Source organism: Fusarium pseudograminearum, chromosome 4 (genome assembly GCF_000303195.2).
Source record: "Fusarium pseudograminearum CS3096 chromosome 4, whole genome shotgun sequence".
In the NCBI taxonomy this organism is placed as follows: domain Eukaryota; kingdom Fungi; phylum Ascomycota; class Sordariomycetes; order Hypocreales; family Nectriaceae; genus Fusarium; species Fusarium pseudograminearum.
The window spans coordinates 5705394-5730104 of record NC_031954.1 but is presented as its reverse complement, the minus strand read 5'-3'; the positions used below and the strand labels follow the sequence as shown (position 1 = coordinate 5730104).

The following is a 24711-nucleotide window of genomic DNA, read 5'->3' as shown; positions in this document are numbered from 1 at the left end:
ACGGAGACGGTGAGAACGAGACCCACATGAGCTTAGCTTGCTGAGTCAACATTCATGCAAATCATCTACCCTGAAGGGAATACGTATTTGAAGGTATAGCGATTCCTAAAGTCTAACTCATTTTATTCATAACAATACATCTTGTTCTATGGAGCTAAGGAGATACTATCGATATTGATGAAAAACAGTTGTGAAATCGTTAGTAGTATTTAAAAACAGTAAGGAGAACAGCAGTCAAGTTCAACAATGTAAGACAGAAGCCGTTGAGCAATATCACCACCTTATCCTTGTGTTGTAACTACCTGTGTGTCAACCTAGTTTCAGTCGTCCTTATGTAGTGTTAACATGTAACAATCATGGTCGTTTTCGACACCCTCACCCGCAGATACCTACTATTTATAAACTACATACCTAGGTAGGCACCTTCCACAAGCTTACATGTTGTACCAGGAGTCGGCATCATCATACAACGATCTCGGTATGCTGACAAACTCATCGACATCGCTACCACACTCGGAGTCCGACTGGTGAGCGCTTATCTGTATCTCAGGGAGGTCAACCAAAGACCTGTGCTGGGGATGAACTTGTGCATCGTCAAAAAAGACCCAGGCGCGTTGTCTGTAACCTTCCAAGGCTTCAACAGTGATACAATCGTGCTGCCATATCATCCGGGCACAAAGATCAGGAACGTTTCTCCCGGTTTCCGTGTCTTCCCAAAGCGTAGTCGCACATATCCCATGCACATCGTCCGGCTTGCTGTATTCCAGATCTTTGAGCCTGCATAGAAAATTCCAAAGTAGTTCTGACCCCTGTCGATTCTCGTCGGCTTTCTTTGCGTCGAGTATAAGATCTGTCAAAAGAGTGAAGCCATACTCTTCAAGCTTGTACATTAGCAATTCGGGTACAGACCACTTTTTAGCCTGGAACTTTGTCCAGTCCAACCTTGAGAACGAATGGTAGTCAAGTCTGAGTCCTGATGGGGATGATAGATGTGAAGGGTCATCAGCTGTACGATCATCTGGTAGTCGGATACAGTCCCATTGGGCGTAGTGGGCTGCGTATAGACCTGAAACATATTCTTGAACACATCGAAGGGCTTCATCTTCCCATGAGAGAAGCTGCCGACCCTTTCGTTGGTTCAACCGGCACGGGTGTGTGTAACTGCTGTCCACTGTCGCCTTGTAGAGACGAATTTTGCTCATAAGGTCGTATCTCAAGAATGCCCAGAAGAGACGTCTTCGACCTACCACACCAAAAGAGCCCACATCGAAATTGCTCTGAAGATATTCGTTTTCGAAGAATGTTCCGTAGTCTGAAAGACACGGGAGCCCACAGGATGCTCGCGGAAGGTAATACGATGTTGCCTTCATCATATAATCCTGGATATATCTCAACATGCAAAAATAAAACTTCCGTATATGGGCGAAGAGATCATAGTTCTCTTCTCTCATGTCGAGAAAAGGATCGCGTATCTTGTGCGCTGCCCACTGGTCCATAAGGCATGGCACGGTTGCATTTTTTTCAGCCATAGGAAATAGCAGGATGGCCAAGATGTCTTGAAAGCTTTCATTATCGAGATCAGCCCGGATAAGGTCTCGAGTGATTTTGCTTCGGAAAAAAGCCCCGTAGGACTCGAGGCCTTCGATAGCACCGGGTTCTTCGTTTTTGGACCGTGGGGAAGTGCACTTGACTGGTGTTGGTCCGGGATTCAGAACAGTCGCAAAGAAATCGTGATGGGAGGGAGACATCTTTATCATTTATGTTTATAAACTGATATGACGAGTCACTGCTGTTGGTTCTTTTGAGACGAGTTGATTCACTGGTTTTGTGTAAGTCTTGGAGTGATATTTTGGTAGCATTGTGCAGAATGGAATGCATTTATATAATAACCTGACATCTGGAAAGTTTAAGAGTGGTGCTTCTTGCGAGCATAGTTTGAACATCCAAGAGTTTCTAGACTTTAATTCTTCAAATCTAAAGGTAAATGTCTATTCTGAGCTTTCTAACTTGATATATATATGCTTAGAATATGAAATAGTGTATAACACTGTGGTTTAAATGATGTTATCTGAGCTACAGATTTAGACAAGAGCTAGATCTTTCAGCAGTATAATATGGATTCGTGGTAAAGTAAGGAATAACGAGGTTATGCATTAGAGTCCAAGTTTAGTGATCACATATGAATTTTAAAATCTAATAATGAATTTGACCTTCACTCTGCAGCTATGAGTCATAATAGGTAAAGTTCAATAAAGAAGCAAACTTATTTTTACACATCCAGTTTAGTCCTGATATTTTTAGACATTTAATACTGTGAGATTTTGGCACAAATCATGCAATGATCAGATATACTGCAACCTTATCCCCCTATTAGTCTTTGAAATAACCTCCAATATTACCGCAGTCTACGGATGATAGATGAGAAGATTCTAGTACCTACTCTTCTCAACAGAAGTAGAAAACTATTATAGTCTCTAAAATTTTGTTAATTTGCGGTCCCAGTTTATCTCAAATCAGGAGAACATACTTCCACAGTACTTGGTTTCCAATATCCAGTTCTCTTTGAATGAATTTTGGATATATTAGCCCCGAGGGTATCAACCAGTCTGGTCAGTCTACATGTGCTTCTGGGTCCAGTATGGCATGGATGCTTCCACTACCCTTGCAGCCTTGGAACTCCGTTGGGATGTCTATTCTGCCGCTTCAGCCCTGGCTGGCATGGAAATGATTCCACTGACCATATGTTGCCACTTGGGACTTGATGCTAAGTTTTATGGCTATGACAATTTTTTGATATCTGTGATATAACCCTACAGTATTAGCCGCGGCCTCGCTCGGCTTCCATAGCTTGAACAAAACTCATGTTTTCTACTGAGTTATTGCATGAATTCGGCCATTACAGAATAATAAAATATGGATGCCCAGCAGCTGCATATACTGGTTCAGTTCAGATACGGGAAAGGGAGGGCGCTTCATGACATGTTTTCGAATGCATAGACCCTGCTCTGTTCCTACAACCTCTTACCACTTGCCCCATTTCATTCTTCCCTTCTTTAGCCCCAACATCGTAACGACATGGGTAAGATTTTGTCGTCAGAACATGCCATGTGGAACTGAGATTGTTGACATGCTAAATAAGTCCATAACAATCTCCACGGCGAGACAACAGCTTCACCCACACCAGGAATAATATGCATTTACCTATTGGTTTGCGACAAGGTGAACGGCGTTGTGAGACCAGCTTCCCAGATCACCCTTCTCTTCAAAAATGGTCTATATGGCCCATTCACGATGAACATCATCCAGACACGCAGAATACAAAGCACCAGATGGCTATGCCAGTTATTGCAGATAACAAGAATTAAAACATCATCTAAATAAGAAAAGTCGCCCCCAAAGGATCTTATCTGATCTATGATAATCGTTGATACGTAGGTAGTCTAACAAGGACGCTAACAAACTTGCCCCTCGCATGCGCTAGGGCTGAAGCGCCTCATCTTAAACCCACTGCAGCTCAACGACGACGTACGAAAATCTTGCTAGTTTTACGCCAAATCAACCAAAGAGGTTACTGAAATATGAATGGGCAAGCTTTATCACAGACCAAGTGTTTAGTGGGATCTGTACAGGGCGTAAGTTTACACCGACAAGAAACTATACGCTCGAACGATGAGATGCTCTTACGTCGCTGGCTCATGTCAAACGATTATTCTCCGATTCCACAACATATCCCGGAGTTGAACAGATGATAACTCTTACAGACGCGTTACAATTGATCTTGATTCCTTCGGCTTGGATCAGATGATGCGTTAATCCATCATTGAATCCTCATCTCCATATCGGATCATCGGATCAGATAAAGGAAGCTACAGAGCATCCCTGCGTCGCAAAAGACCCTCTCAGCCTCTACTGCAGCAAGAGTTCGGTGTTAATCTGATTACGGAAGTGATCGTCATCTCTGGTTAACGACAGGGAAAATCAATTCCTTGACGTTGGGGCTCAGGACGATACTGGGAAGGGATTCTCATCCATCATACCCACGCTGCGATGCGGCAAACACTCCACTTCAATCCTTCGGTCCACCCAGTGACACAGGAACCATGAATCAGTGGCCTTTTCTGATACTTTTCTGCGAACTATTTCTGTACCGGCCCGCTTGGCATTAGTCCGACTTCCGGACGGATCACTGGCACCTCATCCGGTACAGACATAGTAAGTTGTATGATCCCTGCAGACCCATTGGGATCACCAGCTCGGCCCATTGCCTTGCCACCGATAAACAAAAGAAGAGGCATGTTCTTGCGGGTGTTCTGGAGAATGGAACCTTGGCTATAAAATGTGCATTCGGTATGCTGGGTAGCAGTTTGTCATCTCCACATCCATCTTTTTAAGTACTGAGTGCCCCGACCCAGTCTGATACCCACTGGTGCACTCGGTTCTTCGTCTCAACGCTGTCTTGGGTACTCAAATATTCAGAGGTCTCAGAAGTTTAGACAAATAAAAGATGACCGTTCCTACCAGCCCCGCGCAAGCGCAGAGTGGCTCCGAAAAGCAGATTCAGTCTGAAGACCATATCATCAATGACTTCCCCATCAAGGACAAGGAGGATGACTCCGACGAAGGCTCTGAGATCAAACAAGATGGCGTTAAGCGTGTCGAGGCCATAACCAAGGTCTGGACTCCTGGTATGATGTGGGCTGTCTTCATCTTGTAAGTCGTCTTCAGTAGTCCAACCGGAGACGAAAATGGTAGGCTGACAGTGGTATAGCCTGTACTTGGTCAACTTTGTCGATACCCTTCTTCAGGCTGTTCATTCTAGTCTGGTGCCATATATCACATCTTCTTTCAACCAACACGGTCTGCTGGCCATTACTAGCGTCTTTGGAAGTATTATTGCAGGAGTCTCCAAACTCGCGATTGCCAAGATCATCGATATCCGTGGACGTAACGAGGGATTCCTATTGATGATTCTAATCACCATTGTTGGAGTGATCATGAAGGCTTGCTGTCAGAATGTCGAGACATATGCTGCTGGACACACCTTTTACTGGGTTGGACATGTCGGTCTGAGCTACATCATCGATGTCGTTCTCTCTGATATGACCACTCTCCGCAATCGCATGATCATGTTTGGTCTATACATGAGCCCTCGGCTTGCTTCAACCTTTGGGGGCCCTACGATTGCCGACCTCTTTTACAAGCATTCAACCTACCGGTGGGCCTTTGGCTCGTTTTGCATCATTCTGGTTTTCTTCTCAATCCCTGTCTCTGCCATCTTCATGTACCATGAGATCAAGGCAAAGAAGCTTGGCTATCTGCCTGAGAAGAGCCAGCGTAGTGCTTGGGAGTCCACCAAACACTATTTCGTCGAGTTTGACGTTGTCGGTATGGTCCTGACTATTGCTGGCTTCTCTTTGATCCTGACACCACTCAACATTGCAACACGAGCGCCCAATGGCTGGAAGACTGACTACATAATTGCCATGCTTGTTGTTGGTGTTGTCTGCCTTGTTGGCTTCGCTGCCTGGGAGAAGTGGTATGCCAAGGTTCCCTATGTTCCCTTCAAGTTCCTCAAGGATCGAACCATTCTTGGTGCTTGTCTTCTCAGTGCTTTCCTGAACATGTCTATCTTCACTTGGGACACCTATTACAACTCATACCTTCAGGTCGTTCACAGTCTCAGTATTGCTACTGCTGGATACACGCTCAACGCCTTCTCTGTCACTTCGACCATTCTAGCCCCTTTCATCGGACTGTAAGTCTTAGCATTGCAGCAATTGATTCTGATTGTTTAACTAACACGACACCTAGCTTCCTTCGCTGGTACGGGCGATACTACTGGCCCGCTGTTTTTGGTATTCCCTGGTGTGTGCTCGGCACTGCTCTCCTCATTCACTTCCGACAACCTGGAAACGATACTGGGTACCTTGTCATGTGTCAGGTTTTCCATGGTGTTTGCGGTGGTATCTGGGCCATGTGTGGACCTCTTGCCATCATGACCCAAGTCAGTCACCAGGAGATTGCTGTTGTCCTGGCTCTCTACTCCATGTTTGGCTCCATTAGTCAGGCCATCGGATTCGGTATTTCAGGCGCTCTATGGACCAACGACCTGCCCAGGGAGATGTATAATGCTCTTCCTCAGGACGCCAAGAACCAGACTGCTGCACTCTACGGTGATATGAAACTCCAGATGGCTGACCCCATCGGCACTCCTATCCGAGATGCTGTTATTTATGCCTACGGGGTTGTCCAACGCGAGATGGTTATCGCCGGCTGCGCTTTCCTTCCTTTGATCTGTGTTTGCGTCCTTGTCTGGCGTAACAAGCCCATTGACAAGCAGCAGACCAAGGGAAATGTCTTCTAGAATGTTGCAATCACAGGAGCAGAGAAGTAAAGAATATGTTTACACCAAAAGAAGAATATTTGCGGCCGTCGTCTAAAAGTCTTTTGTTTGGAATACAATTACTTAGTTACATAAAAGTCCAGGCCTCAATCTTTCGCCCACTATTCCGTGTCATGTTTCTCAATCATCTCAACTACCTCCTCTACAAACAACCTCGCTTGAGTCGAGACTCGTATTGTTTTATCATCTATGACAATTACTTGCATACTTTGACGCCACTACTGCGAGAGCCTTGAACCAGTCGTAGGCCTATGCGGTGAGTTAGCGATGAAGTCGAATCTATCACGAGTCTAAAGTCGGAGAATGCGTTAATTCGCTTTGCTTATGCATTAACAGGCGGCTACCAGCATCGATCCACGGTAACTTGCATATATTTAAGGATACCCGCATCACACCTTTGTCTCGTGAGTTTGCTGTACTAATTGCTGTCCGCTAAAAGGCACATGGACTATCGGTGTAACGTCTAGAGCAGTAGCGGAGCCGAAGCATGTCGGCTGCTCGGCTTTGAGGCCATTTTGCTTTAATGCAAACAATAAGTTGCAGTAGAGCTGTTTCGTTTTCCCCGGCTGATTCGAGATGCAAGTAACCGCGCCCAAAAGATCCATGAATACCTGATTTCGTGAACCCTGCAAATACACTGCAACAAATATGACGATGAAACGTTGGCTTTGAACAAGACGACTGGCGAGCGGTGGATTATAAATACAAATCTTGTCGGCAACTGACAGTAGATCGACGGCAGCCCGCAGACGAATAACCCCATGGGATGCCGAGTCATTGTAAATCTGGCGCCCAAGTCGGTCAGTTTTCGTCGTGGTTATCATTCGATCTCATCAAACACTGTTGTATCAAAGGGCGATTCGATGCCAAAGAATCAGCAATTCACTCTTAATCGGAGAGAACAGCAGCAAAAAGAGTTTGTCCGAATTGATCAGATGAGAGACCCATTGTCGATTACGGACCAGTTTTGACCCGAGTTTGTTGTTTCGTGGATGTATAGTCGAGAGCACGACTATGTTATCTACATTGGACACACACTTTCTGGTCTATGGCCACCCCCAAACTGCGCATGAAAACAACAAACAGTGCAGGATGATGTCTGACTCTAATGCAGACATCTCGGGTGTAAGTGGATGCATGTGCAGTAGTCTGTCTGCGTAGATATCAGATGGCCCCAAAACGAGATGATTGCTAGATAAACCACAGATGATATCTCTTCAACCTTGATCCCAGGTCTTCCCAGTGTAACCAATGTATGCTCTTTGCTGGCTGGAAACAAGGCCGAGATGTGTGCATGGTATTGTCTGTTTGATCACTGGAGTCATGGGAATGTCACTGCTGATCGGTCTGAAGTTTGATGAGAAGAGACAGCATCAGCTGTAGAAATAGACGAACAAACAGCGAAGAGCCAAGCGGCTCTCCCATCATCTACGGCTATAAATTGTAGAGTCCCCTTCTCATGAAGTTATCGTCACAACTCTACACAACGATCAGTAGCCCACTTTGACAAAGCCCCTGTTCTATCATCCCCATTCACACCTCAGACGAGACTACTCCATACCTCATATCAAAATCTCAGCAACTGCCACAGAGCCATTGAACCATGTCTAACAAGAACAACAACAACAACAACAACAACAACGCATCGTCCAAGAGTTCGGATGCCCCTGAGCAGCCATCTCAAGTTGGCCCATCTGGATCACTTTCGCAGAATACACAGCCACAGGGCAATGTGCAGCCAACAACAAATGAGACGAACAACACTCAAACAGCAGTAGGCGGGTTTGAGAACCTACCCATCAAGCCCGACGGACCCCCCTGGAACCCGCTCAATCCGAACCGGGCTCTCAATCCATTTGACACGCCGACGGACACAGAAGACCCAATGTACATTGACACCTCAGGCAATGGAGGAGGTTCAAACAACGGAGGAGGCTCAAGCAATTGAATGCCGAGAAGCGTCGGTCACGGACATCGGGACGGGGAATCCAAAGATCAGGCGATGAAGCCGCGATGAAGCCGCGATGAAGCCAAGCTGAGTTCAATATGGTCTGGATTTGTATGTAGTGACGCTTAGCATCTCATGGCACGACATTCTTTGACATATCGAGGGTTCAAGAAAAGATGAGACTATTCAGGAGGATTTTGGAACGCTGATGATATCAGATTATGGGTTGTTGATCATCGATCGACTTGACCCAAGGTCAGGTCAAGATAGGAGATGATTTATTAGTCCGAGACATGTTTTATCAAATTCATCCCGTTTCCGCAAAAGCCTAATTTTAAGTGCCCGTTGCTTGAATCAGTATTTCGGTATGAGGAATGACCAAGTGTGGCGGTCAGGATGAATTCGTGAGGGTACGTTGTTTTCATCACCAGGCTTTGATATGAGACGAGATGAGGTCCTAAAATGTTGCTGTCGAGGGAAATCTTAGCAATTCTTGGTGTAGTGGGCCAAGACCCCCCGCCTGCTAGCCTAGCTGTCACGGCTATAGTGGTGACAATAAAAGGGCCATTTCTGAACCGTCCAAGCTCAAGCTATGAGTAGGTACTACTAATGCCGTTGCTGTACAAAGTTCATGGTGAGATTGATCATCTTTGTGCTTGTCATTCATCGTCATGCCCGTCAATGGGACACGCATTAATCGCCAAGCATCTAATGCAATTTTCTCGTATTACTTTAACTTCAGGTTGTACGTATTCGTAGAGTCTGACTGTGCCACATCAGCAGCATACGATACCATACTCGCAGATGAGAATGAGTTGATTCTTGGCAGGGGTCCTGAATGATCAAGATGAATGACCTGCCGTTTTCTGATAATACCTACTAGGTAGTAAACTCGACGAACTGCCGTATCTTTTCTTTGCTGAGGAGGGGAGGGAAAAAGAGGCACTCTCGGAAATTGCAATGACGGAGAAACCCAGAATGAACCAATTGAGAATGATGCTATAGGTGGGGGAGGGACTATTTCAGGCACGCAGCTCCGCTTACTGGTCTAGGCTCGGGCGCTGGGTCAGTAAAAAGTCCATGGATGGAATGGACCTATGGATTCTCCAGCGCTTTGTACCGCTGTAAAGTAAATAATTAACACCGGACAAGATTTCATATAATGGCACTAAAAGAGGGATGCGATTCTATATATATTTGAGAATTTACATTATACTAGACAGTTACTTACGAGTCAGCCATCTCTTACTGTTGCACACAGAAAGTCTCCAGTTTAGTTGTATTTTATGTAATACAGTGACAGGACAGGACAGGACAGGACACGCTGAAACTGAGACGCTCTCAGACGTTTTGCCGTGCAAGGGACAGGACAGGACGGAAACAAAACAAATATGCAAGACAGCTGTTGTCAGCAATACCATAATAAAAGACACAAAAGGGGGGGAACCGATGTTATCATGCACGATGATATTTTAGGAGTGACCTCTCTGTCGCAAGTACAAAAACAAAAAAAGTCTTGTCCAGACCAGCTGCGCCAAGGCCAGGCCATTGGCTTTGAATTTTTGGCCGCGTGATACCATCCATCCATGGCCACCCATGCAGATAGATACCTTGAACCTGAATCTAGATAATAACGGTACATGGACCCCAAGTACCGACGCCATATCGAGATGACCTCCGGCCTTCCCGTAGATACTTGGGATCTAAGTCTCTTGGCGCTCTTTTCTTAGTCCCTTTCGATTGCTTCACTCGTAAAGCACGGCACTCATGGCCCGGCCTGGGCATGCATTATCACTGGTTGATAAACAACCGCCCAGAGTTTTAACGGACGGACGCGTATGTTGTATTTCCAAGGTTTCCCAGCTTTTTCTTATCTTTTTTTTTTTTTTTTTTGGCTTGGTTCCCTTTACAGTAAATCAAGCAAGAAATCAAGTCTTCATTTCTATTGCATTCCCTATCGTTGCTCTGTCATTTCCTTTTCAATTCCAACTCCTGCTCTCTTTTCCTCCCCCTCTGTCTCTATCGCTAAAGCACTGAATTTTCCCAGTAAAATAATAATAATAAAAGTCGGGCTCCAAAAGACGAGACAATTACCTCCACCGTTCAAACGACCCTGAACCCCACTGTTAAGGTTCTCGGGTTCTCTGATTTTACCGCTTACAGTGAGTGATTCGCCCCAATTTTTCCCCGGCTGCAGACTGTTGTGCACTGAAGTACCTACATATGTACCTCTGCTGCGCCTTCCCACCCACTTCTTTCTTCCCGCCCATCCCCCGTCCCATCCCATCCCATCCCAGCCATTCGTATCTATCCTATCATCAATCAACAAAGGATTTAATTCTTTCCTTTGAACCTCACTCGACTACCTCCCGTGATCGTCTGATCTCATTGCTCTCCCCCTCTGTATCTTGTACTAAACCATCTCCAGCACCCACATAAACAAATAAGTGGTTGGGTCGTCGTACTCTTGTTTATTTCCACCTCGCATAGTGAGTGGCTTGGGTGACGACACGACTCTTCGATAGCGCACGCAAGCCAGCCTTGGCTTTTTTGGAACCTGACAACAGCGGACAAGACAAGACAAAAAACAAGACAGACCAAGCCCGAAAGTCTTGTCTCCCTCCAACCCAACTCTAATCCTCACTGTACTGTACCACAGACATACAAAGGACTGGACCGTCCGCTCCGGTGGAACCGACACAACCTTAACCGTCCCGTCGTCTTTCGTTTTTTGTACTGTTTAACGTCCTTCACCTTCACCCTTACGGCCTCGTCGCTCGTTTTTTGTCGCTCCAACAACTTCAACCGATTCGATTTGGGTTTTTGCTAACCTTTAATTCACCGTTACAATGGGTGCGTCATCATTCCTATCCCATCTCGACTCGCACACATCGAATCCCCTCATACTAACGTACGACTTTCGCAGCCGACCAAGGAGCAGCCGCACCCCCAGTAACTACCATCGTTCCCTTCAACAACCAGCAAATCCTTCCAGCCTGTGCCGCCGCCTGTGGTCCTCTCTACGATGCCAACGGCGCCTGTGTTCCACCCCAAGTAGCCGCTGATGCTGGCCCAAAGGCCTATACATCATGCTTCTGTCTCGACCAGCGAGTCGCCGCTTTCAAGACCGCGACCCAAGGTGTTTGTGATGATGCATGTGGTGCAGAGGGTCTTTCCTCGATCGCCGGCTGGTTTCGCAGCATGTGTGGTACCGCGACCAAGACGAATGGAGGATCGACACAACAAACTGGACAGGGTTCAACAGCTTCGACGGCCGGAGATTCTTCATCGACCTCTGGTTCAAGGGTTTCTAACGAGGGCGGTGGTGATTGGTATGTTCATACCTTATTTTACCAAGGCCTCATGACCTGTTCTAACACGAATATAGGATCTCAAACCATTGGCAGTGGGTCATCATGATTGTTGTTCTCGTTGTCGGCATCACCGCCATCTGGGTCGGTGCCTGCATCTGGCGTCGCCGCTACCTTAAGAAGAAGGACCGCCAATCCCATCTTATTCAAAAGCATTCCGGTTCCGCCTCGCGACCATCTTGGGGTCCCGGTATGGAGGCCTCTGAGGGTGGCATACCCTACGACGACGAATCGAACCGAAATTCGCACGGCCTCATGCTTGCCGGTGCCGCCGCCGCTGGTACTGTCGAAGAGGAGCCAAAGGAGAAGAAGCGATGGATCGTCCGCGACCGAACATGATGATGGGCATCGCCATTTGACTTTAACGCCCTTTTCCGACCTCGTAACGATTCTCCTTGCCATGTCCCGAGTTCCAATCAAAAAGAAAATTCGACCTAGTACTGTCCGCCTTACGACATCGACCGCGCATTCATCACCTATACGGCCTTGCTCTATTTGATATCATCGACTGCCCTTGATTTTTTCTCTTACCTGGGCGGATTATACCCAGCAATTGATGAACCTTCAAACGCATTTGGTACAGACGATCAGAATTTGATAACGGTTGAGAAATACCGTCTGCAAAGTTTTCTGTGGTCTGCGGCCGATGCTTTGGTTTGCGTTAATCGTCTAATTGCTGTTTCCCTCAGTGGCGTTTTTGCTTTACGGTACAATCAGGCGTTTGGAGGAAAGAATACGGGTGGCGCATCCTCACGATTTGTTGTTTCTGTTTGACCTTTTTTTTCGGTGACTGTTGCCATGGAACTTATTTAACATGCATCTGTGGAATACAACGCTGATAATTGCAACAATGAGGGGGGATTGAAGTATTATTTTGTTTTATTTAGGCCAGAATGGAAATTCTATCTGGTTATTTATTTGACATATTTTCTATTACTTGCGAGTTTCCTGGGTGCACAAGAGGAGGGATTCAATTCAGTCTATCCTTGATACAGCATATATAAAATCCACCCACATGCGAAGCGAAATGCTCAACTCGCAACCACTTCGTTTTCTTGTTCGGTAAATAGCGACTTACACGATGTTTGATTAACGTATCTAAAAATGTTGCAAGGATGTTGATGTCACATTCTTATCTTCTGTAGGGTTCGAATGACGTCGCCAGCAACATTCCACGTTTCAACAACTTGTTTGATAATAGGCAATGAGGCTCAACAAAGTTTCATGTATTCAACGCTTAAAGATGCTTGTTATTAACCTGATCAGGAGAATGCTTATAGTAGTTTGGTATTGTATGTGTGATTCAAGCCCAGGTCCTCAAGTGCCACACTCATCATCATCATGTCCTTCTCTTCAAGCCATCCTATGCCCCATTTTGTTCTTCCACAGCATCCATGTACAAGTCAATCAGACAACCTGCCGACCATGCTTGTGTGGGGCTCTGTGCAGTTGTTAGCATTCGTGGACAATCTATTCGAAACACAAGGAAACTTACAGAGTCGGCGCAGTATTCGCCGTTCTTTTGTGTCAACTCCTGAAGACCAGCCCAGGGGCTCTCCTGGATCATCTTCTTGCACCCACCCAGTCTTCTGGTAACTTGCTGGAATGCCTCAGTGCGATCTTCGGCTGTTGTTCTCCTCTTCAGGTCGAACTTGAGGAGGGCTCGAAGGAAGAATCCAGTGGGCCAGATCCACTCAGGTCCCTGATGGTAGTTACGGCCTTTGCTTGTTGCAAAGTCATCACTATCTTCACTGTTGACGTAGTAAGGGCGGTAGTTGAGATCCGCAGGGTCCAAAGTTGCCATTCCTTGAGGTCCTCGGAGAGCCTCATCTGCAACACACAGAGCATGCATTGCGTGATCAGGGTCAAAGAGAGCCGGTGCGGTGGTCATGGCGATAGCAAAGTTGGGACGCAGCTGGTAATCCTCATACTCCTTGCCAGACTTGTACAGATCTTTGTAGATTCCGCGACGGTTGACGATAGGAGTGTTGACATCGTACTTGGAATCATCTTCAGCCGAGACGGGAACATAGTAGCATCGCTCGAAGTTGGCCTTGAGAAGACTTGCCCAGTCAGCGAGTGAGATAGAGCCACCGTCGGATTTCTCTACACCCGCGTACGCATATTTGCCTTTTCCGTGGAGTCCAGCAAGCCAGTCCAGAGTGCTGTACAGCATACCGGTGATCTCAATGGCAGCTCCATCACGAGGAGTACCGGGAACACCCTTGGAGCCTGCTCGCTCACTTTCGCCCATCTTGTCCATCCAGGTACCGCAGTTATCTTGGTTGCCACCAAAGATGATACCATTGTTCCAGTCAACATGAATATCCTGGTTGAAGCCTTCATCCTTCATCTGGGAATCAATCTGGGGACCAGCATTAGCCTCCCGGTACTTCATTCCGGTAGCATGTCTTTGGAGAGCTTCTTGGATCACCTCCTCAATGGTGCTCTCCTTGGAGTATGCTCTCTCATCATCGGTAGGGAACCAAGTATCGTCATAAGGTAGGAAACGACGCTTGACCTTGGTCTTGAGGATGTCTAGGCCCTCGGGAGCAAATCGTGTGTAGTCCTGGATACACTGGAGGAAGAACCAGATTGAATCTCGAGAGTTGTACCTGGGCGCGTCGCCACTGCTGAGAAGGTTGGGGATCATACCATGCTTCAACACGCTGGCAAACGCGAGGATATGTTCCTTGGCGTCGTCAAAACGACCAGTGCCAAGAAGAAGTCCACGGAGAGCGATAAACACATCTCGACCCCAACATCTAGCCCATTCCACAGCAAAGTGGGGAAGACCAGCAGCCAGAGAAGGAACCAACTTGTTGGGCCACAAAGATGCTGACTTAACATAGCCGACCTGCTGTACACTGACCATGGCTAGGCTTTGCAGGAACCACTGGCCGTCTCGCACGCTGGCGTTCATAAGCTGCAGTGACCGCTCCCAGCTTGCCATGTACGCAGTGCGCAAGACAAGACCAAAGTATCGAGGAAGTAGGAAACTGGGAATCTTCCGGATCGCCTCGAATCGCTCTTGTAGCCATTTCAAAGGCTCAGCGACTGCCTCGTTTCCGGGAGTAGCGCTAATTCTCTGTAGTCTTGCCAGAATGAAATCTAGAGCCCATTCACCATCACGAAGATTTTGACACAATGGATGAGCCAGGTTATTTTCCTTGATGATGTTGTTGAGAATGCTCCACCATCCCTGGAGACCAGCATAGACAAGCTTTCCATGCCCAGGAATATCGTAAACACCATCTCGACCATCGCTCTCGGCTCTTTCCTCAGCTTCGCATCTGTACATGAGGAAATTGAGATCAGACAAGCTGAGTTCACTCCACGCCGCCTTGGCTCCTGAGGTGACATAGTTGTCTAAGCCCGAGGAATGCTCGGCAGCGGGGATCCAGGTCTCAAAGAGGGCGATGCTTCCCGGGGGGAACCTGTCACGCACAGTGATGGTAGTGTCGTCGCCGTTGACTTCCATTCGAATGCCGGGGACATCCTTGACCCGACTAGGCAAGCCGCGCAGGTACTTCTTGTCGCTGAGCGCTTGCTTCGTCGCCTCTTCGCTAGCGTCAACCTCGAGCATCCAGCTGCCCAGGTGTCGAGCCTTGGTACCAGTAAGATGAACAGGACTAAAGTCGCCATTTCCGTTACCATAGCCTGGGAAGGCAGTATGTGCGATGAGGAAGTAACCCTTGCGGGATTCAGGGTGTACTCGGTGAACAGTAATATACTGATCCTCGTGGTGGATATGAGTTTCGTCGTATCCGTCCTTGCCCATCAAAGTGTGAATCTGGTTGAGAAGCTTCTTGATGCCGCCAATACCGTCCTCGCCGCCTCCTATCTTGATCGGCTTTGATCCGGAAGAGGCAGATGTATAAAGCCTAGTCTCGTTGACCAGATCCACGAGCTTGGGGTAAATTTCATCGTAACCCATGACACTTCCAGTGGCACTGGAGCACATGCAGACGAGAGCAGCGTTGGGTAAAGTGTCACGAGCATCACGCTTTTGTGCTGGTGTCTCATTATCATGAGTGCAGTCCATGAAAAGTGCATGTACAGGACTGGGCTTGATCGCTCGAATAATTTCTCTGGATCGCGGCCCATTTCCATTTGTGTCACCATTCTTGAGTCTTGTAGGGCTGCTTGATGGAGTGCGCGCATCAGACTTAGAGACTTCATCAACCTCAAAACTGCCAATAGGTCGACCACCATGCCTGTGTACAAGCCGGCTGAGTTCAGCTGTACTCCATGCCTGCATGGCTTCACGAATGAGCGAGCTGAGACCAAGACGCTTCACAAATACGTAGTCCATCTCTTCAGAACCCGTGAACAGCTCAGCGACTACATATAGGTCAGGCCGCACGCGGCGCGCCTCGTCGAGGATGTGCTCAGCAACGTGAATCGGAGTAGAGTGGCAGTTGTCAATGCGAAGACCTGCAAAGTACTTGGCGAGTGTACGAGCATATTTGATCATGTGCTCCCACAGCCAAGGGTTGTCTTTGGGCCCTGAACCGTATCGCAGCTTGACACAGTCACCCCAGACGATGACTTCTCGGCGAAGGTAGACCCTTGAGTCAGGGCCTGCATTATCAACCAGTGCATTGCCCCCCCAAACCCATCCGTTGTTGACCAAGGCCATCTCTTCAGGCTTGAGCTTGGATGTTGTGTCGTTTTTAGGCAGACGAGTAAAGTAAGACTCAATCAAGGGGTTCTCCTTGTTAATCTCACCAAGCTTGGGGCCATGTTCATCGAGTCGAACATACTTAATCCTGTTAAAGATCTGCTGGAGTATATCATCCACTTCAGCGTCGTACTCCTTGTAGAAGTCAACATTGAGGATATTCAAAATCTCGACGATTTTGGCCCTAGCAACATTCTCGTCCGAAGAACCTGCCAAGAAGCCTGCGGCGACATCAGGTTTCACGCGCTTGCGGAAGCGCTCGCCCATTCGGTCAGTGCCAGCCAAACCGACCTCTCTGAAGAAATCGACCTGCTCTTTGACCGACCCAGATTTGGCTTTCTCCAACTTCTTCTCGAAATCCGCGGTGTCATCAGAGCTGTATTTACTACCCTTTGAAAACGCCTTGACTGCCTCGTCGGCGTCTCGATCAACGTCGAGCGCATAGTATTCCCATAGCCTAATCTTGGCGAGGACTTCGGTCTTGATGGCGTCCATGATGAGCATCAGATCGTCAGTGGACTTAACGTCGGTGGGAAGTCCGAGCCTCGCCAGGTTGTCGCTCAACTCCAAGAGACTTGTGTCGAGTTGGTAAGCGGGCTCCAGCCATGGGGCAGTGAGTAGATTGTAACCAGCCTCAGGGTGTTCCTCGAGCCATTTGGTGTTGTTGGCTGTGTGATTTAGAACAATGTCCGTCAAGCTCAGCAGGGAATGGTTGCGTTCGAGACTGTCTACCATCTTCTGCACATCATCCTCACCAGCGGGGAAACAGGCTGGGTCCCAGCCGAGTTGGTCATACAAACTATATGGAGAGTTGGATATACCGCGGACTTGAAGAGGAGTAAAATGAATCATGTTGTATCCACGATCGCTGATGCCATGAAGGTGGCGCTCCCAATCATTGGGGTATTTGCCCATGAACTTGCTAATGACAGAGAAGATGGACAAGGCAGGCAGCGGCAAGGGCCGGCCATCAAGCTTGAGTCTCGGCGCAACATCAATGTAGTAAAGAGGGGTCTTTTTGAGGTTTTCCTTTTGTTCAGAGCTATTTTTTAGCTCTTTCTTGAGCTCAGGGAGCTCGGCATAAGTGGTGTAGAAGGCATAGGCACCAGGCTGGTGGATGGGAATGGAGATTTCGAGTGTGCGGTTGAAATCGGGTGTAAGTCTGTGATGCGTCTGTGTTAGTCCTAGTTGGACTTCATCTTATTACGTCGAAACGGCCTCAACGGCTCCAAAGGTGATCAATCGGTCAGGGAGAAGGTTCAGAACTTACTTGAACTCGCGAAAATGATCGCGGCGAAATTCGGCGCCTTCATCGGGAATATTGACCCAAAGGCTGCCGTGACGACAGATGGACGAGGTACCCTCGATGGCAAAGCGAACCGTTAAAGGTTCCTGAGACCTGGGAGCGAGATAGATGTATTCGCCCTGCACCTGAGGTGAGCCATCATCGTTGAGCGGCAGCAAATAAACCTCGTTGGATGTCATGGTGTGTGGCGGGCTCATGATGAGAGAAGAGAAGAGCGAGAGCTTCGTGCCCCGCGAAACGACAAGACAATAGCTCAGGTCGCTCAGTCAGTCAGGTACTGACACGACAGTAACCAAGGAACCGCTTTACACTACGCAACGTGCCTGTCGCAGTGGAGCTACCGATCGATGGCTAACGGCTCGCGTCCACAGTAGGTAAGTTAAGCTGGTGGGGGCGGAGGTCAAGGAGCTCCGTAGGCGCTGCTGGAGTAGTTTTTTAGTGGGCTCGTTCGGTTCGGTTCAGGGATCTGGGATCTGGGTTATCGAGCGGGATCGACGACCAGAGCGAGCGACGGGAGGGACAGAATATCCCAGAGATAAGGGAGAAGGGACAGGACTCGAATCGGTGGTAAGGTAGGTAGGTAAGAAAAAAATATTGAACAAGGGAGAGAAAGTAAAAATTTGCCTAGGAGTAAGTAGACTAAGGCACAGGCGGACGAGTTGTTTTTGGAAAGAGGGTGAGATTGGAGTATGGGGTTGACGAGGTGAAGGACACGAGGAAGAGACAGAGCAGGAACGAAGGAAGTAAGAGTTTCGTCTACAACAGAGAGAAAAGGACGAAAGAGGAGAAAAAAAGAAGGATAAAAAGCAAACCACTATCTATAAGCCATTTTCACGTAACCGAATTTGGACAGCTCAACAAGTACGTTAAGTGCCTCCTTAGTACATACGGTTAAACTGCATCACCATGAAGCAATTGGGTTAGTTTCTACTCTATTCTAGATATTCTATCCCATCCGGCCTGTCAGATGCTTTGGAGGCCAGCTGTGTACGACCTTGGATGTTGTTTTTGGCGGTCAAGACGGGGAACTAAGGTTGGCTGTCCGGGAGTACCGGCTTTTTGCTATTCCAAGCTGTTGTTCTTGGTAGTCTTGAAAGGGTTGCATGAAAATCAACGTACAACAAGTCCCTAGCTCTGGACGGGCTGGACGGGCGAGGGGGGGCCAGCCAACAAAAACAACAACTGAACAAATCACGCATGGTCAACAGAAGACGGAGCAAGCAATTGGCTTTTTCAGCAAGGTGCTAACCATGATGTTCCTGGTCTAGCTCCTCGATATTCAGACAATGGGATACGAGTGCAGATGCTGTGCCTTGGACGGAGTTGGCCTAGCTTTAAACGTCTCCGAGCCAAACCATGATCCATCCCGACGCCTCCAAGACAGGCCAGGGGAAGCTTCGTAAGGCATGGAGGAGGGAGGGGAGGGGAATATTCTGAGTGCGGCTCTCTAGTCTTGATGAGGAATTGATTGACAGGGCAAGACCGAGTGGCTGTTGTTGGTAAGAATACAGATATCTTGACATTAGGTACGAAATGAAGTTTGTTGGGCATAAATATCATCTAATCTCTTGCTCTCTCTTTCGTTCCTCAACTTGGTTTCAAGCTATTAATCCGTGACCTACGTCATTCAATTGCAATCCAAATTTTTCCCCATGGATGCCCCAAATCAATGCCCCGCTCCGAGTGTCGAGATGACGGGGCGCTAATTTACTTTAATGCTTGGGCCTTTTAGGGCAACGCTCGGAGCTCTTGTGCCTTGATCGGCAAAAGTTCAAGCTTTTGGGGGCAGAAAGGAACGAGATTTTTGTTAATCTATCGATCGATCCTATAACGAACCTAGCTAACTCTACGGATACAACTGTACGAGCGATTGACCGCTCAATTCTTGGCCAAGTCTCGAGTCATGCAGTGAAAAATGCTATATCCGTTATATACATGTTTATCCTCCTGAGTAGCATATACAGGCATGATCTGAGCCGTGCAACAACGGATATTGATGTGCGACACAAGCATCAAACCCCTCCACCTGCTATGGAACCATTTCCATGGAGACTTGTTGGGGAGTTGGAGACTTCGAGTCTAGGCCAAGCTCGCTTGTCGATCCTTCTCCACGAAGAGGGGAATTTTTCAAAGACGACACAACCTACCCTGAACCAACGTGTCGCAATAGCCAAAACGACACACAAAATCATAGGTGACATTTTTAATAACATAATTAGTTAGTGAGTTCTTCCTATGAACCTGTTTTGTGAATGAATCATTGATACTATGTGTTTACAAGTGTTGGATTCAATAAAGGTGGACGTATCTGTTGTATATGATGGTGTAGAACTACACACAACAACAAGTTGACCAACTGTGTTTTGGAACACATACCTTCAAGAAGTATCGAGACATAATTGCCTAATTGTCATCACGTAATGTATAGAGTCTACTGTTGATATGTGTTGGCAATGATATCCATATCAGTATATCTAAGCAAGGACGTTAATTTCAATTGTGATAGCCAAATGGCATATCCGAAGATTCTAACATTAGTAGCTCAGTCCCCGAAATGTATCTAAATCTAGCATTTGGCGTCAGTTTTGATAAAATCCACTGCGGAACTTCCGTTAGAGGACTGTTTATTGCGTATCAATTAGAAGGCACATTTTGCTTGACGTTGTACCAACCACCAAATTGCGTATCAATGAAGTCCACTACCGAGTACTAGAAAAGTTAACCTCCCAAGTCTTAGGGTACAAAAGTAAATAGCCTAAAGACCATAGTTTTAGTAGTATACAATGACCTACTAATTTCGTCTCTTATGTTCTCAGCAGCCAATTTTTCTAATACCCTGAGGGTCCAGTAACCGGCAGCTTTCCACCACATCATATAGTACGCGCAGATCTTCACCGCCTGCCAAATTCGCTCATGAACGCATCGTGGGCGGCAGAATTTCTTAAATTTTAGTTCAAGTTCGACCACGAGGTCGGTAGCAATGCAAACTCTTTTCAAGCAACACGATTATATGCTTCGCAGAGTTTGGAAAACAAGGTCGAAGCTTGGCATCGGTGCAATTGCGAATCTCACGACTCGTCTCCCGACCCTGTATTCAAATCGCCACCACCCAACCTTTTGCGACAAAACCACTGCGCATCACCAATTTTCGACTTCCACAATAAAAATGGCGACCGACAACGTCAAGACGGATACCGTGACCGTTGAGGGGAAGGAGTACAGGACTGTAACGGAGGGAAAGGCGACTATTCTGGTCCCGCAAGGGGCTAAGATTGGCGAGGATCGTGGGGAGGTTCAGCAGGTCTTCTACAACCCCATCCAGCAGTACAATCGCGATCTGTCTGTCCTTGCCATCAAGACATACGGCGAGATGTCCCTAGAGAAGAGAAAGGAGCAATACGAATCAAGACTGGAGAAGCAAGGAAAGAAGCGAAAACGCGGCGACGATGTTCAAAAGCCCACCGAGGATGCCACGGAACCCGCACCTCAGGATGAACCGCAAGTGACTGAAGAGGCTGCTAAGCCCGATGTTGCCGATACTGCTCAGACAAAGAAGGAATACAAGCCCGCTTTCCGTATTTTGGACGCCCTGTCTGCGTCAGGATTGCGAGCGCTCCGATATGCCCACGAATTACCTTTTGTCACCTCTGTCAAGGCCAATGATCTGTCGGATACAGCTGCCGATTCGATTAGGATGAATGCCAAGCACAACGGGCTTGATGATAAAATCAATGTTACTCAAGGTGATGCGCTTGCGCTTATGTACCGAGGGATTGCGGACGATCTATCGAACAGGGATAAGGCAGGAAGTCCAGGCAAGGCGAACAAGTTTGATGTCATCGATCTTGATCCTTATGGTACCGCTGCGCCATTCTTCGACGCCGCTGTGCAATCAGTGAAGGATGATGGCGGTCTTCTCTGTATCACTTGCACAGACAGTGCGGTGTGGGCAGGACATAGTTATTGCGAAAAGACATTTGCGCTGTATGGTGGAATTCCTATCAAGGGCATGCACTCCCATGAGGCTGGTCTGCGACTCGTTCTGAACGCTGTGGCCACATCTGCAGCCCGCTACGGATTGACGATTGAACCTCTTCTCTCGCTCTCCATCGACTTCTACACAAAGTTCTTCATCAAGGTGATCAAGTCGCCCCAATCGGTCAAATTTCTTGCCTCCAAGACTATGTTGGTCTATAGCTGTGACGCAGGATGCGGTGCTTGGGAAACACAACATATGTTGAGGAGCAAGCCTGCACCGAATAAGAAGGGCAATGGTGCCTTTTACAAGCACACAATGGCGCAGGGTCCATCGGCCGACCGACATTGCGAGCACTGCGGACTGAAAATGCACATCAACGGCCCCATGTACGGTGGACACATTCACTCCAAGGAATTTATAGAGAGACTTCTCGAACAGATTCCTAACGCCGACCGTTCTATTTATGGCACGATGCCTAGACTTGAGGGCATGTTGCGAACAGCTCTGGAGGAGAACCTACCAGGTCCTGAGGTCAAGGAGCCTGTGGATCCTAAGGATGCTCAGCTTGCCGCCATTGACAATTACCCTTTCTTTGTCATCCCAAGTCGTTTGGCTAATGTGGTGAGCTGTGTGACACCTAGCGAGGATATGGTTCGAGGAGCGTTGATACATTTGGGTTACCGTACCGCCAGAAGCCACTGCCGACCAGGAAGCATTAAGACGGATGCCCCGTGGTCCACGATCTGGTGGGTGATCACGGAATGGATCCGCCAAAAGTCGCCTATCAAGGAATCCAGCATCAAGAAAAACTCAGCAGCATGGAAGATTCTGACTGATGCTGGAATCATCGGACAGGAGAAGCCTGAGACTACGGAGGAGATGGCCAAAGACGACTCTGCAATGGAGGGCGTAGAACAGACCCCATCCGGGCCTGCCGAAGCCAGTTCCGCAATCGCACAGAGCGGGGAAGACAACACTGTTCCCAGTGAAATGGAGCTACGTAAGACACTCGTCTTTGATGAGAGCCTGGCACGTCTCGCTCGCAGACGTGGAGAGCAGAAGTACGTACGATACCAGATGAATCCACGAGAAAACTGGGGTCCTTTGGCCAAGGCGGCTCGTCGATAATAATGTAAATTTGATCACGCATTTGCACTTGCACTCTCTTTAGCCTTATCGGGTAAAGCGAGCGATCCTTCACGAGTTAAGATCGTTGGTGTGCCTGAGTAGATCATCTTTTGGTCAGCAAAAGCCCCACAAAGGCCGAGGGAAGTAGATATGGGTGAGGGCTTTTGAACTTGACTTGTTCATTATCTTCAATTTCAACAGTTCGAATATATGACCATTGGGTCGAACGAATGTTGCATTTTCTTTGGCGGTCATTTTGAGTTTGTTTGCCTCGCACGTATTCACGATTGGCTATTGCGCCATAAATCAATACAGATACCACACCCTCTCCCATCTTCCGCCTGCCTCCGTCTTTGATCGTACATATTCATATACAATGTCCTCTGAATCGGCAGCTTCTCGCGCGATGGAAACAATAGACGTCGAAAATGTTTCATTCACTGACGAGAACCTCACATGGACTAGCACCGGGGTATCCAAGAGCACGCCTCGCCACGAGCTTGTGTTAGTTCGCGAGGTTAAATCAAGCACAGTGTTGCCCTCGCATTATCTCATCTTCTTACTCAAAGAGGACCAGGATAATAAAGAGAACCCATATTGTCTCTCAGTTCTGAAAGCGAAACAGATCCCCTCAGAGCTTCGCATCATTACACTGGCAGAGCTCCCCCCTCATCTGGAGCACGGTTATGCCAACATACATGGCGTCACGAACCAAGTGGATGTTATTGTCTCAGTGAAATCTGGAGTAGGACAAGCCTCGAGAGTCTGGCACGACGTACTGAAACCTCTTTGGGAATCATTCACTGATGACCATGAAAAACCCCAATGTCATCTCATACAGACAGAGAGTGCAGAGACCGTTCGAGATTATGCTCGCCACTTGTGGGCTTCACAGGAGCGTGCAAAGACGAGAACGATTGTTCTTCTCAGTGGAGACGGCGGCGTCGTAGACCTCCTTAACGGCTCTGACGGAGATGAGACACTCCAGACTCCACCCACAATTGCGCTACTTCCTCTTGGAACTGGAAATGCCCTTTTCCATTCAACCCACAAACCTTTGTACACCGAGCCAGGCCCAAGTCCACTTGTACTTGGACTTCAAACGCTGTTTCAGGGGGTAAGCGCCGATCTTCCCGTATTCCGAGCCTCATTTTCATCGGGATCTCGAATCGTCAAATTTACGGACAAAGTCAAAGGGGAGTCTTCAGCCAATGATCCAAACCAGATGAAGAAGGAGGAAACTTCCATCACACATCTCCAGGGGGCTATCGTTGCAAGCTACGGGTTTCATGCGAGCATTGTGTATGAAAGCGATACTCCTGAGTACCGTGTCCATGGTGACAAACGGTTTGGTATGGTCGCTGCCGAGCTACTGAAAGAGTCTCACCCCTATGCTGCAAAGTTATCTATCCGTCGCCGTGGTTCTGCCACCTTTGAGAATATCCCCCGTGAAGAACACGCCTACGTACTCACAGTTCTCGTCTCAAACCTCGAAAGGGCGTTCACTATATCACCAGCCGCTCGACCTTTGCAGTCGCAGCTTCGCCTCGTGCACTTTGGATCCATTGGAGGTGATCGCACGATGGATGTCATGATGAAGGCGTACGACGGAGGCAAACATATTGGTATGGATTGGCCTGATGGTGAACGTGTAGGTTATGACGAAGTGGACGAGGTTACAATTTCAGTCTTGGAGAGTGACGAGAGATGGCGAAAGGTGTGTATTGATGGGACAATTGTTGAAATACCTGAAGGTGGAGACATGGCCATCAAGATGCTGGGTTATGGCCTTTTCAAGATCCTGGCAAGTCATCAAGTTTTGGAAGATCGCGTTTAATGATATGAGATGGATAACATGATGATTATTTGATCTTGAGCTAGGTCGACGATCC

The 24711-nt window shown here is 47.7% G+C and overlaps 7 protein-coding genes across 7 annotated transcripts, besides 4 other annotated features; 5 read left to right on the top strand and 2 right to left on the bottom strand.

The window, feature by feature from the left end:
* Positions 1 to 434: 434 nt before the first annotated feature.
* On the bottom strand, positions 435 to 1748 carry FPSE_04304 (uncharacterized protein; the record flags this gene model as incomplete). The annotated part of the gene is made up of 1 exon (XM_009257422.1): positions 435 to 1748. One exon carries the CDS (start codon positions 1746 to 1748, stop codon positions 435 to 437), a length of 1314 nt encoding a protein of 437 aa, XP_009255697.1.
* Positions 1749 to 4504: 2756 nt separating this feature from the next.
* FPSE_04305 (uncharacterized protein) lies at positions 4505 to 6364 on the top strand (the record flags this gene model as incomplete). Its single annotated transcript, XM_009257423.1, has 3 exons — positions 4505 to 4710; positions 4769 to 5755; positions 5812 to 6364. 3 exons carry the CDS (start codon positions 4505 to 4507, stop codon positions 6362 to 6364), a joined length of 1746 nt encoding a protein of 581 aa, XP_009255698.1.
* Positions 6365 to 8006: 1642 nt separating this feature from the next.
* On the top strand, positions 8007 to 8351 carry FPSE_04306 (uncharacterized protein; the record flags this gene model as incomplete). The annotated part of the gene is made up of 1 exon (XM_009257424.1): positions 8007 to 8351. The coding sequence occupies one exon, from the start codon at positions 8007 to 8009 to the stop codon at positions 8349 to 8351; it is 345 nt and encodes a 114-aa protein (XP_009255699.1).
* Positions 8013 to 8045: a microsatellite.
* Positions 8352 to 9649: 1298 nt separating the features above from the next.
* Positions 9650 to 9673: a microsatellite.
* A 542-nt stretch (positions 9674 to 10215) lies between these two features.
* Positions 10216 to 10244: a repeat region.
* Positions 10245 to 10623: 379 nt separating this feature from the next.
* Positions 10624 to 10647: a microsatellite.
* A 553-nt stretch (positions 10648 to 11200) lies between these two features.
* Positions 11201 to 12061, top strand: FPSE_04307 (uncharacterized protein; the record flags this gene model as incomplete). Its single annotated transcript, XM_009257425.1, has 3 exons — positions 11201 to 11204; positions 11278 to 11683; positions 11740 to 12061. The coding sequence occupies 3 exons, from the start codon at positions 11201 to 11203 to the stop codon at positions 12059 to 12061; spliced, it is 732 nt and encodes a 243-aa protein (XP_009255700.1).
* Positions 12062 to 13085: 1024 nt separating this feature from the next.
* FPSE_04308 (uncharacterized protein) lies at positions 13086 to 17909 on the bottom strand (the record flags this gene model as incomplete). Its single annotated transcript, XM_009257426.1, has 3 exons — positions 13086 to 13163; positions 13218 to 17568; positions 17677 to 17909. The coding sequence occupies 3 exons, from the start codon at positions 17907 to 17909 to the stop codon at positions 13086 to 13088; spliced, it is 4662 nt and encodes a 1553-aa protein (XP_009255701.1).
* A 2969-nt stretch (positions 17910 to 20878) lies between these two features.
* FPSE_04309 (uncharacterized protein) lies at positions 20879 to 22819 on the top strand (the record flags this gene model as incomplete). The annotated part of the gene is made up of 1 exon (XM_009257427.1): positions 20879 to 22819. The coding sequence occupies one exon, from the start codon at positions 20879 to 20881 to the stop codon at positions 22817 to 22819; it is 1941 nt and encodes a 646-aa protein (XP_009255702.1).
* A 376-nt stretch (positions 22820 to 23195) lies between these two features.
* On the top strand, positions 23196 to 24656 carry FPSE_04310 (uncharacterized protein; the record flags this gene model as incomplete). The annotated part of the gene is made up of 1 exon (XM_009257428.1): positions 23196 to 24656. One exon carries the CDS (start codon positions 23196 to 23198, stop codon positions 24654 to 24656), a length of 1461 nt encoding a protein of 486 aa, XP_009255703.1.
* Positions 24657 to 24711: the final 55 nt, after the last annotated feature.